This window comes from Erinaceus europaeus, chromosome 12 (genome assembly GCF_950295315.1).
Source record: "Erinaceus europaeus chromosome 12, mEriEur2.1, whole genome shotgun sequence".
Classification (NCBI taxonomy): Eukaryota; Metazoa; Chordata; class Mammalia; order Eulipotyphla; family Erinaceidae; genus Erinaceus; species Erinaceus europaeus.
The window spans coordinates 47,613,172-47,632,020 of NC_080173.1; the positions used below are offsets into that span (position 1 = coordinate 47,613,172).

At 43.8% G+C, this 18,849-nt stretch overlaps 1 protein-coding gene across 1 annotated transcript in view; it reads right to left on the reverse strand.

Moving 5' to 3' along the window:
* The window catches only part of ODAD4 (outer dynein arm docking complex subunit 4), a 79,282-nt gene extending 65,811 nt beyond the window's left edge, over window positions 1-13,471 (reverse strand). The window contains exons 1-5 of the mRNA XM_060203496.1: window positions 13,273-13,471; window positions 4,564-4,695; window positions 4,164-4,314; window positions 2,824-2,885; window positions 2,246-2,411 (exon numbers count right to left, since the gene is read on the reverse strand). Coding sequence (XP_060059479.1) covers window positions 2,246-2,411; window positions 2,824-2,885; window positions 4,164-4,314; window positions 4,564-4,695; window positions 13,273-13,386 — 625 coding nt within the window. The 5' untranslated portion in view covers window positions 13,387-13,471. The remainder of the gene's footprint in view (window positions 1-2,245; window positions 2,412-2,823; window positions 2,886-4,163; window positions 4,315-4,563; window positions 4,696-13,272) is intronic.
* Window positions 13,472-18,849: the final 5,378 nt, after the last annotated feature.

The window sequence follows — 18,849 nt, forward strand, 5'->3', positions numbered from 1 at the left end:
TCTGCTTAGTGTTTTCCCTTCTGATCTTATTTTTCAACTTCTGTCTATGAGTGAGATCATCCCATATTCATCTTTTTTTTCCTGACTTATCTCACTTAATTTACCAGAACATTGCTCAGCTCTGGCTTATGGTGGGGGGGGGGGAATTGAACATGGGACTGTGGAGCCTCAGGCATGAGTCTTTTTGCCTAGCCACTATGCTATCCACCCCCGCCCTCTCTGTTTCTATTCAAAAAAATAAAATAAAATAAAAATAAATAAATAAATAAAAGCAGGGGGAATCTCTGCTGGGCCCTGACAGATGATGGCAATATTCTCACCCCATTCTCCACGTTAATGTGAAACACTCATTTTGCGATCCCACCCCATTTCCCGGCATTGTCAGCAGAGTGGTGGAAAGAGCATTGGACTGGGCTCTATGTAGGGTGGACTCTACCACTAGTTCACTTGTCACAGTTGGACAAGTTACTCCCCATTCAGAATCTATTTCCTTATATATATAAAGAGAGATTAGAAAAAAAAAATGAGGTTTTCAGGGGAGTAGGATGGTAGTGCATCAGGTTAAGCACACATAGTGCGAAGCTCTAGGACCGGCTCAAGGATCCCAATTTGAGCCCCCGGCTGCCCACCTGCAGGATGATCCCTTCACAGGCGGTGAAGCAGCTCTGCAGGTGTCTCTCTTTCTCTTCCCCTCTCTGTCTTCCCTTCCTCTCTCAATTTCTTTCTGTCCTATTCAACTACAACAATGGAAATATAAAAAAAGATGCCCACCAGGAGCAGTAAATTCATAGTGCAGGTACTGAGCCCCAAAGATAACCCTGGAGGCAAAAGAAAAATGAGGCTTCAGGGGCTGGGCGGTGGCACATGCAGCAGAACATCACGTGATAATGTACAAGGAGGCAGGTTTAAGCCCCTGGTCTCCTCCTACGGGGGGACGGGGGGGCCTTCATAGTGGTGAAGCAGGGCTGCAGATGTCTCTTTCTCCTGCTGTCTCCCACTTTTCTAATTTTCTCTGTCTCTGTTCAATAAATAAAATGCTTAAAAAGAAAAGAAAAATGATATTTCAGAGTATCTTAGTACTGGTATCCTAGGATTCTCCTTCCAGCACCAGCAAGATGGGTTTATTTGTCCACTGTACATAATGAAGACCAGGGGGAAGTCTTCAGGGATTACAAATCTACAGGGATCAAGGCCAACAAAATAGCTCACTTGGGTAGTGCTGCTTTGCCAGGTGTATAATCCAGGTTGGAGTCTGACTCCCACCACATAGAAGGAAACTTCTGTGCTATGGTGTCTTTTCCTCTATCTCACTGTTGTTATTGTTTCCATTCATTAATTAATTGAATAGAGACAGAAATTGAGAGGGAAGGAGGAGATAGAGAAGGAGAGAGAGAACGGAGAAGATAGCATAATTATTATACAAAGAGACTCTCATGCCTGAAGCTCCAAAGTTCCAGATTCAATCTCCCTGTACCACCATAAACCAGAGCTGAACAGTGCTCTGGTAATAGAGAAAGAGAGATTATGCATGTACAAACTATTGTATTTACTGTTGAATGTAAAACATTAATTCCCCAATAAAGAAATAAAAAAAAAATAGAGAGAGAGAGAGATGCCTGCAGCACTGCTTCACTGCTCATGAAGCTTCCTCCCTGCATGCATAGACCAGGATCTTGAACCTGGGACCTGTACATGTTAACATGCTCTCTCAACCAGGTGCACCACCACCCAGCCCCATCTTACCCTGTCTCTTGCAGGGGGGGTGGGGGGGGGAGAGGGGCAGGGCAGGGATGGGAGTCAAACCAGAGGCATGAAACCCCAGAAACAACAATAATAAATAGATAAATAAATCCAAATCTCTGGCATTTCATAAGCCAGAGTTGAGCAGTGCTCTGGCCTTTCTCTGTGTGTCTTTTTCTCTATAGATACATATCTAATTAAAGTAAAATAAAATCAGAGTGCTCATAAAATCTACCTATAGGAACATGCTGTCCAAGAAATATTATGTGGTAGGCTCTGCTCTGGCCTTAAGCATCCACGCACTCCAGATTTTGTTTTCCCAAGTTCCCTACTAAAAAATATCTGACCCATCCCCATTTGTGGGGGGAATGCTTTTCAAGTGGTGAAGCAGTGCTGCAAGTGTCTCTGTCTCTCTGCCCCTCTATCTGCCTTTTCCTTCTTGGTTTCTGGCTATCTCTATTCAATAAATAAAGATGGTAAAAAAAAAAAAAAAAGGATCTGAAACCTTCATCCAACAGGAGCTTCTCCAGATACTCCTTGTCCACGTAGAGCTCTCCCAGAAGCTGACGGACAATCTTCTCACTCTTGAGGGAGCCTCTCCTCTTGCATTCTCTTTTGGTGTGGTGTGAGAGGTATTTCAGGGGATGAGGCTTCTGCTGGGCTTTTAGATTCTGTGAAAATGTAGCAACATTCAATTGAGCTCAAAAAACAGCACAGAGTCTCCATTAAAGTGTTGGACGCCCAAGAAGGGGACCCCAAATTCAATCCCTGGCATCACACGTGCCAGAGTAATGTTCTGGTTCTCTCTCTCTCATCGAAACTAAAACAAACAAAAAACAAACCCAGAAAGGGCTAGTGAAGTAACACACTTGGATAATGTGCTACCTCTCTGTCTCTATCTAAAAACAAACCGTAAAACTGACTACAAGCCTCCTCTGAAATGGAGCAGAATCCCATGGCTGGCTGTGATGGGTAGGAGATAATCATTTCAGCAAGAGGGTAACTTGTGTTCCTCAGGCCCATAAGGCCTCTTCCCCTAGAGAAATAGGCTTCATCCATTAGCCTGAGAACCAGGTCCCTTACCTCAGCCTGCTTGCTTAAGAAGGAAAGGTCCCCTTTGTTCTCCAGTTTTATTGAAGAAGGGCCTGTAAGAATAGAAGTTAGGGCTCAGGAATGCCAGGCTCCCCAGGCATGACCTGTCATACTCATTTTTTTAAATATGAAAATGGCTTCCTTGGACAGGAGACAGTGGAAGTTGTGGTAATGCTGGTTCTGATGAGCACAGTAGGCAAATGGTGCTTGGTACACTCTCCTAGGAGCTAGGCTGGCAGACTACTAGCCCAAGGCCATGGCAGCAAGATTTCCAAACATAAGAAGGTCCTGGTTACCAAGGGAGTATTCATTTCTACATCCTGCCACCCACAGTGGCCAACTCTCGCACTCCTTCATACTGCCTCTGCACTTAGATGATGGATGGCTAAAATCAGCCCTTGGTGTACACGTGATAAGGAAGGAAGCTTGGGACTGTAGAAGACTGGGTTCAAGTCTTCATCCTCTTAACATCAGGCCAAAGATAGACCATGGGCAGTTACCCTTCCCATCTCTTTTTTGAGAAGAACCAAGAGTCTCACTGCTAGGTGCACTGAGTTAGAGCTGATATGAGAGTGGACGTTCCCAAGCCTCAATTAGTCAATAGCAGTGCTGGGGAGATAGCCTAATAGATATGCAAAAAACTTCCATGATGGAGGCTCTGAAATCCCAGATTCAATATTCCCTGCACCAATATAAGCCAGAACTGTGCAAGAATCTGGGTTCAAGCCCCTGGTCCTAGCTTCAGGAGTAGTGAGGCAATAATGCAGGTCTCTCTCTCTTTCACTCTCTCTCTCTATCACCCTCTTCCCTCTCAATTTCTGTCACTATCAATAATGTTCACTCAACCAGGTATACCACCACCTGGCTCCTAAAATAATGTATAAATAAATAAATAAATAAATAAATAAATAAATAAATAAAGTGAACATCAGTCAAATCCAAGTGTGGGGTTCCTTGCAGGCCCACTGGGGGCTACTTGCCCATTGTACCTCAGGCCTTCCTCCAAACCTGGGTAAGAGTATGGGTGACAGGAGTCGGGCGGTAGCACAGCGGGTTAAGCGCAGGTGCTGCAAAGCGCAAGGACCAGCGTAAGGATCCCAGTTCGAGCCCCCGGCTCCCCACCTGCAGGGGGTTCGCTTCACAGGCGGTGAAGCAGGTCTGCAGGTGTCTATCTTTCTCTCCCCCTCCTCTCTCCATCTCTTTGTCCTATCCAACAATGACATCAGTAACAACAACAACAATAACTACCACAACATTAAAACAACAAGGGCAACAAAAAGGGGGGGGGGGGAAGCAAATAAAATAATGAGTATGGTGCCAGGGTCACTCACTTCCCACAGAGTTGTTGATGGCTTCCTGGGCTTTCTGAATTCCAACTTTGAATTCCCGATCAGGCCGCAGCTTGTAGCCTCGATGGTAGAACACCAAGGCAAATTCAAAGTCTCCCATGGTATACAGGGTCTCGGCCTTTTGTAAAATCCCCTGGAATGAGAGGAAGTCAAGTCCAAGGTGCACTGACAGGGCTGTACAAAATTCAAAGGTGGTAGAACAGAAGAGTCCTAGGTCAGAAGTCAAGGTTGGGATCCAGAGGGTTGGGAAGGAGGCAGGTGAAAATGGTGTTGAACTCTAGGCAGTTTGACTGTTTTTTCAACTCGTTCAAACCAGATACTGCAGTAGGCAATGGCAGTGGTGAAAGAAAGATTGTGTCTTCCCGCCCCTGCAGTCAGTCACCTTGCAGAAAGTTGGGTCTTCCCGGAGTGAAGCCTCAGCATCCTTCAGGGATTTCTCCAACTCCCCCATCTTCAGGTAGCACTTGGAGCGGGCAACCAGGCAGTTCTTATCTCCATCCTGAAGATGAAGAGCCTAAGAAGGGAACCACTCAGGTTGAGGAAATATCACTGGAGAAAACTCAAATTCCCTGTCCAGACGGTAAAGGGGACTTCTCAGACCATTGAACAGATAAATCTCTGGATCTTTTTTTCTCTCTCTCTCTCTCTTTTTTTTTTTTATTTTTTTAGTTTTCATTGTCTTTTTTTTTTAGTACTATTTTTTTAATTGCGGAATTAATGTTTTACATTCAATAGTAAATACAATATTTTGTACATGCATAACATTCCCCAGATTCCCATATAACAATACAACCCCCACTAGGTCCTCTGACTTTTCTTTTTTAAATATCCAATTTTTTTATATTAAATTCCTTTTGTTGCCCTTGTTGTTTTGTTGTTGTAGTTATTATTGTTGTTGATGTTGTTGTTGGATAGGACAGAGAGAAATGGAGAGAGGAAGGGAAGACACAGAGAAGGAGAGAAAGACACCTGCAGACCTGCTTCACCGCCTGTGAAGCGACTCCCCTGCAGGTGGGGAGCCGGATGCTCAAAACTGCGATCCTTACACCGGTCCTTGCACTTTGTGCCACGTGTGCTTAACCTGCTGCGCTACAGCCCGACTCTCTGGCTTATGGTGGTGTGGGGGACTGAACCTGGGATCTTGGAGCCTCAGGCACAAGTCTCTTTGCATAAGCATTATGCTATCTACCCCCACCCTAAATACTTAATTTTTAAATTTTATTTTCTTAATGAAAGATACAGAAAGATACATAGAGAGAGTGAGAGTGAGAAAGGGAGTGACCAGAGGAGCGCTGCTCAGCTGTGGTTTGTGGTGGTGCTGTGGATTGAACCTGAGACCCTGGAGCCTCAGGCATGAAAGTCTTTTGCAGAACCAGTATGCTGTTGCCCCTGCCCTAGGTCTCTGGTTATCAGACCAAAAGTGGCACAATGCTGATTTATGTAGTCAACCCCTTTATCAGCATATGGCTCCTGAGCAACATCAAATCACAAGCTATTGGGTTATCAGAAAATTCACGGCACATTATTGCACAGAAAAATATGTCATGACTTTTCCTTTCCAACAACCCAATATTTTAGAAGCCACTTGTTGAAATGTGAACATATACTATTGCATATATATTGAATAGACTGAATTTCCCCCAGACATCTGGGATCCCTCCAGTTCACTAAGGCAAAAAGAATCTTCATGTGGGGCTGGGGAGAAGGCATAATGGTTATGCAAAAAAGTTTCATGCCTGAGGCTCCGAGGTCCCAGATTCAATCCCCAATATCACTAATATGCCAGAGCTGAGCAGTGCTCTGGTCTGTCTTTCTCTATATATCTCTCTTTCCTTAAAAATATAAAGAAGTAGGGGGTTGGGTAGTAGCGCAATGGCTTAAAGGCACGTGGCGCGAAGTGCAAGGACCAGCATAAGTGTCCCAGTTCCAGCCCTGGCTCCCCACCTACAAGGGAGTCGCTTCACAGGTGGTGAAGCAGGTCTGCAAGTGTCTGTCTTTCTCTCCCCCACCTCTCTCCATTTCTTGGTCCTATCCAACGACGACGACATTAGCAACAACGACAATAATAACTACAACAACAATAAAACAGTAAGGGCTGGGAGTCCAGCGGTAGTGCAGCAGGTTAAGCGCAGGTGGCACAAAGCGAACTGACTGGTGTAAGGATCCCTGGTTTGACCCCTGGCTCCCCACCTGCAGGGGGTTCGCTTCACAAGCGGTGAAGCAGGTCTGCAGGTGTCTTTCTATCCCCTTCTCTGTGTTCCCCTCCTCTGTCCATTTCTCTCTGTCCTATCCAACAACAACAACATCAATAATAACTACAACAATAAAACAACAAGGGCTACAAAAGGGAATAAATAAATAAATTTTTTTTAAATCTTTAAAAAAAAAACGGGCAACAAGAGGGAAAGTAAATAATAATAAAAAAAAAAAAGGGTGTCGGGCGGTAGGGCAGCGGGTTAAGCACACGGACCAGCGGAAGGATCCCGGTTTGAGCAACCGCTCCCCACCTGTAGGGGAGTCCCCTCACAAGCAGTGAAGCAAGTCTGCAGGTGTCTTTCTCTCTCCCTCTCAGCCTTCCCCTCCTCTCTCCATTTCTCTCTGTCCCATCCAACAACGACATCAATAACTACAACAATAAAACAACAAGGGCAACAAAAGGGAATAAATAGAAACTTTGGGGGAAAAAAAGAAAAAGAAAAAATATATAAAGAAGTAAATAATTTTTTTTTCCTGCCAGGGTTATTGCTGGGTCTCTGTGCTGGCATTACAAATCCATGGCTTCCAGTGGCCTTTGTTTCCCCAATTTTCTCTTCCTATTTTATTATTATTATTTATTTTATTTGACAGTACGGTGAGAAATCAAGAAGGAATGGTAGATAGAGAGGGAGAGAGAAAGATGCCTGTAGACCTATTTTGCCATTTGTGAAGCATCCTCCCGGCAGGTGGGAAGTGGGTCCAAACCCAGATCCTTATGCATGGTGATAAGTGCACTTAAGTGGGAGTGACACCATCCAGGACCCCTAAAATGCACAGATTATTAAAAAGAAAGAACCTGGTGGAGGGTAGATAGCATAATGGTTATGCAAACAAACTCTCATGCCTGAGGCTCCAAAGTCCCAGGTTCAATCCCCTGCACCACCATAAGCCAGAGCTGAACAGTGCTCTGGTAGGAAGAAAGAAAGAAAGAAAGAAAGAAAGAAAGAAAGAAAGAAAGAAAGAAAGAAAGAAAGAAAGAGAGAAAGAAAGAAAGAAAGAAAGAATCTTTGGGTGTTTGGTGAATACCAAATTCAGCTATGAACCTAAGATGGCTGCACCTCCACTCAAAACATACCTCAAAGCTTAAACATTCTGAAGGCTAACAAGACTGATTTTAGCATAATTTGCAATGTGAGCTATCTACCCCACAAGCTCTCTCTTTTCACTGTTTCTTAAGAATGAATCATTATTTCAGAGGATTATGATGAAGATACTCCAACAACGGCGACATCAATAAAACAACAAGGCAACAAAAGGGAGTAAAAAAATAAATTAAAAAAAACAAAGATGAAGATGCTACCTGGTTAAGTGCATGTATTACCAAACACAGGACCCAGGTTCAAGCCCCCACTGCACATCTGCAGGGGAAAGCTTCACAAATAGTGAAGTAAGTCTTCTTCACTTTGTCTAAGTAAGTCTTCTTCTATCTTTGTCTTCCTCCTTTTTAAAATTTTTTTACATTTATTTATTTATTTATTCCCTTTTGTTGTCCTTGTTGTTTTATTGTTGTAGTTATTATTGTTGTCGTCGTTGTTGGATAGGACAGAGAGAAATGGAGAGAGGAGGGGAAGACAGAGAGGGGGAGAGAAAGACACCTGCAGACCTGCTTCACCGCCTGTGAAGCGACTCCCCTGCAGGTGGGGAGCCGGGGGCTCAAACCAGGATCCTTCCTCTGGTCCTTGTGCTTTGCGCCACGTTCGCTTAACCCGCTGTGCTACAGCCGGACTCCCCCCTTTTTTTTTTATTGTTGTAGTCATCATTGTTGAATAGGACAGAGAGAAATGGAGAGAGGAGGGGGAAGACAGAGAGGGGGAGAGAAAGACAGACACCTGCAGACCTGCTTCACCGCCTGTGAAGCGACTCCCCTGCAGGTGGGGAGCCAGGGCTTGAACCGGGATCCTTCCTCTGGTCCTTGTGCTTTGCGCCACCTGAGCTTAACCCGCTGCGCTACAGCCCGACTCCGTCTTCCTCCTCCTTTATCTGCCCTTCCCTCTTGATTTCTCTCTATTCTATCAAATAAAATGAAGTTTAGAAAATAAATATTTAAAAGGTTAATTTTTTTTTAAAAAAAATTTTACTTTATTGCTAGAGACAGAGAAACTGAAAAGGGAGGGAGAGACACTGCAGCTCTCCTTCACCACTTGTGAGACTTTCCTCTACAGGTGGCGACCAGGGGCTTGAACCTGGGTCCTTGGGCACTGTAATGTGTGCAATTAACCAGGTGTGCCACCGCCTGGCCTCCAAGATTAATTTATTTTTTAAAACGTGGGAGTGCATGGTCTGCGAGGTGAATTAGTGGATAAGGCACTGGACTCTCAAGCATGAGGTCCTAAGTTCAATTCCCAGCAGCATGTGTACCAGAGTAATGTCTGGTTCTTTCTTTCTTTCCTCCTCTCTCATGAATAAATAAATAAATCTCTGAAAAAAAGTGGGAGTGGAATGCATTCCTGGTGTCCTCCGCCCCTTGTTTGTGGTCATAGTCTGTGGCATCCTTCCTGAGGCATCAGATGATAGTTACCTCCCTTTTTTTCTTCTTGAATCATTCTTTTTTTTTATTATTATTCCCTTTTGTTGCCCTTACTTTATTGTTGTAGTTATTATTGATGTCGTGTTGTTGGATAGGACAGACAAAAATGGAGAGTGGAGGGGAAGACAGAGAGAGGAAGAGAAAGACAGACACCTGCAGACTAGCTTCACCACCTATGAAATGACTCCCCTGCAGGTGGGGCGTGGGGGGCTTGAACCAGGATCCTTCTGCCAGTCCTTTGTGCCAAGTAGACCTTCCTACTTTTCCAGGAAAAGATGTAGCTATAGTCTTTCTTGGAGAGAAAAAAAAACAACAACTACTCCTCACCCAAAGATATCTCCCCTTAGGGTATCTTTTTCTCTCTGGCCTGAATTTTTTCAGAATAGAACTTGATCCTGAAAGAGGAGACTGGAAGAAGGTCTGGGCTTCTAAACTCAATTGTTGGTTCTCATGGTCATTTATTTCCAATTTGGGGTCAGGAAAATAGCATACTTGATTATGCAAAAGCTTTTCTTGCTTGAGGCTCAGAAGTCCCAGATTTAATCCCCAGTACCAACTTAAATCAGAGTCCAGTGATGCTATGGTAAAAGAAACCAAACTAGTGGTGGCATATCTGGTTAAGTGTACACACTACATTGCACAAAGACCCAGGTTTAAGCCCCTGGTCCTGACCTGCAGGGGAAAACCTTTACAAGTGGTGAAGCAGAGCAGCAGCTGTCTCTCTGTCTCTCTCCCTGCCTCCCCTCTCAGTTTCTCTCTGTCTTTATCTAATACTAGATAAATAAAATTAAAAAGAAAAAAGAAACCAAACCAAAGTAAAACAAAACACCTCTCTCATTAATAAATATATTTCATGTACAGCAAAAGAAACCACTACCCAAACCAAGAGACCCCTCACAGAATGGGAGAAGATCTTTACATGCCATACATCAGACAAGAGTTTAATAACCAACATATATAAAGAGCTTGCCAGACTCAACAAGACAACAAATAACCCCATCCAAAAATGGGGAGAGGACCTAGACAAAATATTCACCACAGAAGAGATCCAAAAGGCCGAGAAACACAGGAAAAAATGCCCCAAGTCTCTGATTGTCAGAGAAATGCAAATAAAGACAACAATGAGATACCACTTCACTCCTGTGAGAATGTCATACATCAGAAAAGGTAACAGCAGCAAATGCTGGAGAGGGCGTGGGGTCAAAGGAACCCTCCTACACTGCTGGTGGGAATGTCAATTGGTCCAACCTCTGTGGAGAACAGTCTGGAGAACTCTCAGAAGGCTAGAAATGGACCTACCCTATGACCCTGCAATTCCCCTCCTGGGGATATATCCTAAGGAACCCAACACATCCATCCAAAAAGATCTGTGTACACATATGTTCTTGGCAGCACAATTTGTAATAGCCAAAACCTGGAAGCAACCCAGGTGTCCAACAACAGATGAGTGGCTGAGCAAGTTGTGGTATATATACACAATGGAATACTACTCAGCTGTAAAAAATGGTGACTTCACCGTTTTCAGCTGATCTTGGATGGACCTTGAAAAACACATGTTATGTGAAATAAGTCAGAAACAGAAGGATGAATATGGGATGATCTCACTCTCAGGCAGAAGTTGAAAAACAAGATCAGAAAAGAAAACACAAGTAGAACCTGAAATGGAATTGGCATATCGCACCAAAATAAAAGACTGTGGGGTGGGTGGGTGGGGAGAATACAGATCCATGAAGGATGATAGAGGACCTAGTGGGGGTTGTATTGTTATATGGGAAACTGGGGAATGTTATGCATGTGCAAACTATTGTATTTACTGTTGAATGTAAAACATTAATCCCCCAATAAAGAAATATATATTTCAAAAATATTTCTGGCTTTGTGTCAAGGAAATATTTTCACTGGGTGGTCAGGGAGGTGGTACAGTGGATAAAAAGATCAGATTCTCTGTGGTCTGGGAAGTGGCACAGTGGATAAAGCATCGGACTCTCAAGTATGAGGTCCTGAGTTCAATCCCTGGAAGCACATGTACCAGAGTGATGTCTGGCTCTTTCTCTCTCCTTCTTTGCTTCTCATTAATAAATAAATAAAATATTTTTTAAAAGATCAGATTCTCAAGCATGAGGTCCTGAGTTCAATCCTTCGCAGCACATGTACCAGAATGATTTCTGGTTCTTTTTTTCCCTCCTGTCTTTCTCACTAATAAATAAATAAAACCTTAAAAAAAAAAAAAAAAGGAGACAGTTTAACTGGTAGAGACTTGTACTTTCATGCCTAAGGCTCCTGATTTGTTCCTCAGCACCATACATATACAAGAGCAGTATTCCAGCTTGTCTCCTTTTCTCTTCCTCATGTGAAACTCTGTAAGTAATAAGTCAAATCTTTTTATTTCCTTTTAATTCTGGTTTTAGGTTGTGGCTGATGAGCAAAAAATTGGGAAGGGAAAAGAGAACCAGACATCATTCTAATACATGTGCTGCCAGGGATCAAACTCAAGACTCCAAATTTGAGAGTATAAAGTCCAATACTTTATCCACTGTGCCACCTCCCAAACCACAGTTTATTTAAAAATATTTATTTATTGTTAAGTGCAGGTGGCTCAAAGCCCAAGAACCAGTGTATGTTCAAGCCCCCAGCTTCCCACCTGCAGGGGAGTCGCTTCACAAGCGGTGAAGCAGGTCTGCATGTGTCTTTCTCTCCCCCTCTATATCTTCCCCTCCCCTCTCCATTTCTCTCTGTCTTATCCAATAACAAAGATAGCAATAACAACAATAGTAACTACAACAATAAAACAAGGGCAACAAAAGGGAATAAATAAATATTTTAAAAATATATTTATTTATTAGTGAAGGAGAGGAAAAGAAAATCAGAGCATCATTCTGGAGCATGCAATGCTAGAAATCAAATGCAGGACCTCATGTTTGAGAATCCAACACTTTATGCAATGTGCCACCTCACAGGCTGAGAGAAGCTTAAATTTAGGAAAGAGTCAGAAGTCTCGCTATCCAAACAGAATAAGATATTTGGGCCATTTGGATAGGGAGATAGCATAATGGTTCTGCAAAAGACTCTCATGCCTGAGGCTCTGAGACCTCAGATTCAATGCCTAGCACCACCACCATAAGCCATAAGCTGAGCAGTGCTCTGGTCTTTCTTCTTCTCTCTCCCTCTCTCTAATTAAAATAAAGTAAACAAATACATAAGTTCTACAGACAACCAATAGTTTTCTTGTGAAGGATTATAGAATATGGTGAGTAGCACCCCAGCACTGGCGCCTTCAATGTTCATATCAGTTCAACTTATAAAATGGAGTAACACAGTTGCTTCCCTCCTAGGCTTGCTAGGCACTTAGCTGAGGGTCTAATGTCCTAAAAACAGCACTAAGTCCTTAGCATGGGGTGGAATAGTTATTTATTGACTACCTTGTATGGATAACTGTGTGCCAAAGATTTCATCATTTCTACAGCTGAGGTCTCCTGATCAATCTCCTGACCAAGGATGGGAAATTGAAGCTACTTTATGGAAGGAGACCAGACAATCACGAAATATGTAAATACATTTAAAATAAAAATGTAAAAGGTTTTTTTAAATGTTTATTCCCTTTTGTTGCCCTTGTTGTTTGATTGTTATCGTCGTTGTTGGATAGAACAGAGAGAAATGGAGAGAGGAGGGGAAGACAGAGAGGGGGAGAGAAAGATAGATACCTGCAGACCTGCTTCACCGCCTGTGAAGCGACTCCCCTGCATGTGGGGAGCTGGGGGATCAAACCGGGATCCTTACGCCGGTCCTTGCGCTTCGCGCCACGTGCACTTAACCTGCTGCGCTACCGCCCCGACTCCCCCCCTCTTTTTTTAAACAGAGCACTACTCGGCTCTGCCTTATGGTGGTACGGTGCAGGGGGGATGAACTTGAGACTTTGGAGCCTCAGGCAGGAAAGTCTCTTTGTATAATCATTATGCCATCTACCCCTTCCCAAAGGGTCATTTTTAATGTAGAGAACAGTTACTAACAACCAGGCAGCAGCCAGGAGGTGCTGCAGTAGATAAAGCACTGGACTCTCAGGCAGGTCCTGAGTTAGATCCCCAGCATCTCATGTGCCAGTGATGCTCTAGTTCTAACTCTCATTAATAAGTAATTGAATATTAAACAACAACGACAATCAGGCCGGGCACAAGTGAAAACTGATAGAAATTGACCAAGAACTGCCTTATATGTAGTAGTGCATCAAACCGGAACCAGAGACTAACAGTGTCCTCCAGGAAGGAATGGAAAGTGGAACTGGGTGATGGGTGATTTGAAAGAGCGACTCACATTGCTGAAGCTATGAGCAGCTTTAGAGAACTCCCCGCATAGATACAGCCGCTCGCCCTCCGCCATGTAAGAGGGAAAGGTGCTTCGCAAGCCCTCAGTTTCTGGGTCCGACATGGTGGCGGGATTCGAAGGGACTGCAGCAGTGAAAGAGGGGAGAGAAGCCTGAGAACCTGTGTCTGGCTTGTGGAAGCCACAGTCTCTTAGCAACCACAGAGAGCAGGTTACTTCCGGCCCCGCCCCTCGCTCGAGCGTCGCCTGAGTCCCGGGAAGCACCGCCCAGTGTGCGCGTGCGCTCCGGTGGCCCAGCTTTGGGCAAGCGAATGTTGAGCGCGTGGACAGCAGCTGCAAAGTGGCCTGGGAATTCCTTGTTTGCTGTTGCACGCTCCATCGATTCTCTGTGGAGTTGCCACGTGTCCAGAATTTACAGCCCGGAAAGCAGGGAGATAACTAGTGATAAAATTCCAAATAAGTATTGTATTTACTGTCGACTGTAAAACATTAACCCCAAATAAAGAAATTAAAAAAAAAAATCCAAATAAGGATAAGGCACTCGTGGCAAAAATTTGTGCACCACTTACTGCCTTTGGGTGAGCACTGAACGTGGGGGGGTAGTCTTCCCTCCCGAATTGCCCTGCAAGGAAGACTTCTGCTGGGGGCCAGCCCCAGCAGGTTATTAGGGTCAGCCTGAAGGAGGAGGGGCATCGGCGAAGAATAAAGGATGAGTTGATGCTGAATCAAGCTCAAGCAGACATCTCTGTCTTACTTAAGCAGAACTTTATTTTTATAGTCTCATAAGGCTTAGATCATTCAAACAAAAATCACCAAGGTATTGATTATTAAAACAAAAATCACCAAGGCTTTGATTATCGAAACAAAAATCACCAAGTAAGAACAGCACAGCTAGGGAACACCTCCTGCTTTGTGGAACATTTACGTTCCAGGGGTACTTTCTGCCCTAGAGATCACATCACTGTTTCTATGTCTTTTGTTTTTCCTGTACCTGTGTGCCAGGCAAATGTCCTATTGATTAAGATTAATATTCTACCTTTTATGCCATTCTCTTGGCCCTGTGCATCAGAAGACAATGGTTTATAGAAAGTTCAAGCTTGTTATGGTTCTAGGAGCCTTAAACAAATTGAGCAGTTCATTTTTCATAAAATCTGTTCCATTGTCTGATCAAGGAGCCTTGTTTTATTTTGTTCCAAGTTAAACTCTCTAGCTAGAATCCATCTTCTGTGTATGCTCACTATGTGACCTAGGTTCTTGTGTACTATTCCTGCATAAGGAGGTGGGAGCATAGTGGTGGATGGTAGATTAAAAGGCCCATTGTATCTAGGCAGGTACCATAACTTTCCATTAATTATTTATGTGAGGTGGCCCCTCCACCGTGGGAACCACCAATCTTTTTCTATATTTTACGGGGAATACTAAAGGAAGTGGTGTAGATAAAGGGGAAAACATTTTTTCCTATTGGGGCCTCCTGAAAAATTCTGCATTACTGATATTGTTTGTTCCATTATGTTCAATCTTAGAGAGTGCAGTGCAGGTTTTGTCGTTATTTTTGTCATTTGGTCAGGCTCTGAGCCTGGCCATAGGTAAATATAACTAAGACCACACAGAGCTTAATCATGGCAAAAGGCGAGATGGTTTCAGTTTGGCCTGGAGAGTCCAGCTGTGCTGAAGTTCCTGCAAAGCTGGTACCATGTCAAGCAGCTCGCATGGCGGCACCTGCGCCAGAGTTCTGAATAAATTTTCTGACTGTCACTTGTGTGAACCTTTAGTGTGTGAGGATTTACACAGAAAATTATGTTGAATTCGATGTAACCCTTATACTGATACTGGTGACAGGCCTTCATCAAATCATTCCTGATGTTCTACCCTATTCTCTTTCAATCTTTACTCCTCCCTCCCCCCAAAAAAAAAGTTAGGAAAAAAAAAGCTAAATGACATTCTTCTAGGTGTTTGTTTGTTTGTTTACTATTGGACAGAGACAGAGAAATTGAGGGGGAGGGGAAGACAGGGAGAGAGACAGACATCTGCAGCACTATTTCACCACTTGTGAAACATTCCCCCTGCAGGTAGGTAAGGTACCAGGAGCTTGAACCTAGGTCCTTGCATACATTAGTGTGCCCTCAACCAGGTGTGCCACCACCAGGCTGTCTTCTAGGTTTTGTTTGTTTGTTTTGATAGAGAGGCAGAGAGAGAGAGAGCAAGAAACCACAGCACCAAAGCTTCCTCCCCCTGCAATAGTGTTCAGACTCAAACCTCAGTTGTACAATAAGTGAGTTATTTTGCTGACCTATTCTTCTAAGTTTTAGTACATGATCTTACTTTTTCAGTATGTAAAGCCATTTATGTTTCAAGGGTCTAGAATCTCAGGACAATCAATGCCATTTGGTACACACAATCGTAAATAGGTGCTTAAGGAATGACAGTGCTGTGAAGCTGGAGGAGTACTAGGCTGAATGTGAATAGGTGTGGGCATTTTTGGAGACAACACTTCTACATCTCGTTACTCACTTGTCTGCCTCAGATATACGCAACTCTTGGTTTCCTGAAAAAATTAGTAAGCTCATACACTTTTCCAACCTATCAAAAATTGGGGGGAGTCGGGCTGTAGCGCAGCGGGTTAAGCGCAGGTGGCGCAAAGCACAAGGACCAGCATAAGGATCCCGGTTCGAACCCCGGCTCCCCACCTGCAGGGGAGTCGCTTCACAGGCGGTGAAGCAGGTCTGCAGGTGTCTGTCTTTCTCTCCTCCTCTCTGTCTTCCCCTCCTCTCTCCATTTCTCTCTGTCCTATCCAACAATGACGATAACAACAATAATAACTACAACAATAAAACAACAAGGGCAACAAAAGGTAATAAATATTTTTTAAAAAATTGGGACATCTGGTTGGTTTCCATAATTGAAGAATAAGCTTGGAATTTTAGCAGATGCCGCCACACATGGTTCTTTGTCTAGAACATGATAAGGGCCCCCACTGCTGGGAGTGTGATTCCCACTTCATTGAGACAAACCATGCAGGGAAGGTGAACACATCAGCATGAAAACTTTGCTGTAATGTTTGTATTGTTTCTTTGGTAGGTTTTGGTAATCTCTGAGCTTCATTACTCCAGGATGACTTTTTCTTTTTTCTTTTTGAAATTTATTTATTTGTGTTCCCACTGTTTTTTATTGTCGTTGTAATTATTGTTGTTGTCATTGATGTTGTCGTCTTTTTTAGATTTTTTTTTCTTTTTTTAAATTTTTTATTTTATTTATTTCCCCTTTTGTTGCCCTTGTTTTTATTGTTGTTGTAGTTATTATTGTTGTCGTTGTTGCTAGATAGGACAGAGAGAAATGGAGAGAGGAGGGGAAGACAGAGAGGGGGAGAGATAGACACGTGCTTCACCACCTGTGAAGGGGCTCCCCTGCAGGTGGGGAGCCCGAGCTCAAACCGGGATCATACGTGCACTTAACCCGCTGTGCTACCGCCCGACTCCCTCCTTATTCTTTTTTTTTTAAGTTTTTATTTCCTTTTTGTTGCCCTTGTTGTTTTTATTGTTGTTGTAGTTATTGATGTCATCGTCGGATAGGACAGAGAGAAATGGAGACAGGAGGTGAAGACAGAGAGGGGGAGAGAAAGACAGACACCTGCAGACCTGCTTCACCGCCTGTGAACCGACTCCCCTGCAAGTGGGGAGCCCGGGTCTCAAACCAGGATCCTTATGCCCATCCTTGGGCTTTGCGCCACGTGCGCTTAGCCTGCTGTACTACCGCATGGCTCCCCCTCCTTTTTCTTTTTTAATGTTTATTTATTCTCCTTTTTGTTACCCTTATTGTATTGTTATAGTTATTATTGTTGTTGTTATTGATGCCATCGTTGTTGGATAGGACAGAGAAAAATGGAGAGAGGAAGGGAAGACAGAAAGGGGGAGAGAAAGATAGATAGATACATGCAGACTTGCTTTACCGCCTGTAAAGCGACTCCCCTGCAGGTGGGCAACCGGAGGCTCAAACAGGGATCCTTACAGGGCCCTTGCACTTCGCACCACGTGCGCTTAACCCACTGGGCTACCGCCCGACTCCAAGGATGACTTTTTCAGATAGCAAAAGTGAGATAGAGACAGAGAGACAGACCATGCCAGGGAGATAGTGTAATGATTATGTAAAAGACTCTCATGCCTAAGGCTCTGAAGTCTCAAATTCACTCCCCGACACCACTATAAGCCAGAGCTGAGCAGTGCTCTGGTCTCTGTCTCTGTCTCTCTTTCTCTTTCTCTTTATCTCTTTCTCATTAAAAAAATAAAAAATATTTAAGAGAGAGAGGGAAAGAAACCACAGTTAGCAGCTGGGTACTGGTGCATGAGGTAGAGTGCACATTATCATGCATGAAGATCTGGGTTGAAATTCTCTGTCCACACCTCCTTGCACATGGTAATGTGTGCACTTAAACAGGTGCATTTAACCATATGCGTCCCCACCAGTCTGGCCTGCCTCATCTCTGCTTCTTTTTCTTTCTTTCTTTCTTTCTTTCTTTCTTTCTTTCTTTCTTTCTTTCTTCTTTCTTTCTTTCTTTCTTTCTTTCTTTCTTTCTTTTCTCTTTTCAAAGCACTTATCAGCTCTGGCTTATGTTGGTGCAGGGGGGATTGAAGCTAGGACTATGGAACTTCAGGAAGCATGGAAGTATCTTTGCATGACCATTATGCTGTCTACCCCCACCTCTCATCTCTGTTTCTATCTGTGACTGAAAGGAAAAATAAGGGCTGAGGAGAAAGCATAATGATTATGCAAGAGATTTTCTTCTTCTTTTTTTTAATCTTTATTTATTTATTGGATAGAGACAGCCAGAAATCTAGAGAGAAAGGGGCAATAGAGAAGGCAAGAGATAGATACCTGCAGCCCTGCTTCACCACTCTCAAAGCTTTCCCCATGCAGGTGGGGACTGGGGGCTTGAACCCAGGCCCTTGAGCATTGCAACATGTGTGTCCAACCAGGTGTGCCACTACCTGGCCCCTGCAAGAGACTTTCATGCCTGAGACTCTGAGGTCCCAGGTTCAATACCCAGCACCACCATAAACCAAAGCTGAGCAGTACTCTTTTCTTTCTCTCTTTAAAAATAAAACATTTTTTAAAAGACAAAAGGAGGCGGGCGGTGGGTGGTGCAGAGGGTTAAGCACATGTGGCGTAAAGCGCAAGGACTGGCATAAGGATCCTGGTTCGAGCCCCCGGCTTCCCACCTGCAGGGCAGGTCACCTCACAAGTGGTGAAGCAGGTCTGCAGGTGTATTTCTCTCCCCCTCTCTGTCTTCCCCGCCTCTCTTCATTTCTCTGTCCTATTCAACAACAACAACAAAACAACAGCAACAATAAACAAGGGCAATAAAAAGGCAAAAAAAAATAAAATTATAAAAAATGAAAGAAAAAAAAAGAAATTGGGTCAACATACTCTGCCACTCGAGGAAGATAGGTCCTGAAATGAGTACAGCCTGGAATGTTCTGAGCTATGACCATGGAATGTGAGCTCAGACCTACAGAGATGCAGAGGTTGCACAGGCTCCTGTGCTGAATATGGGCCCCAGATCAAATCTAATGG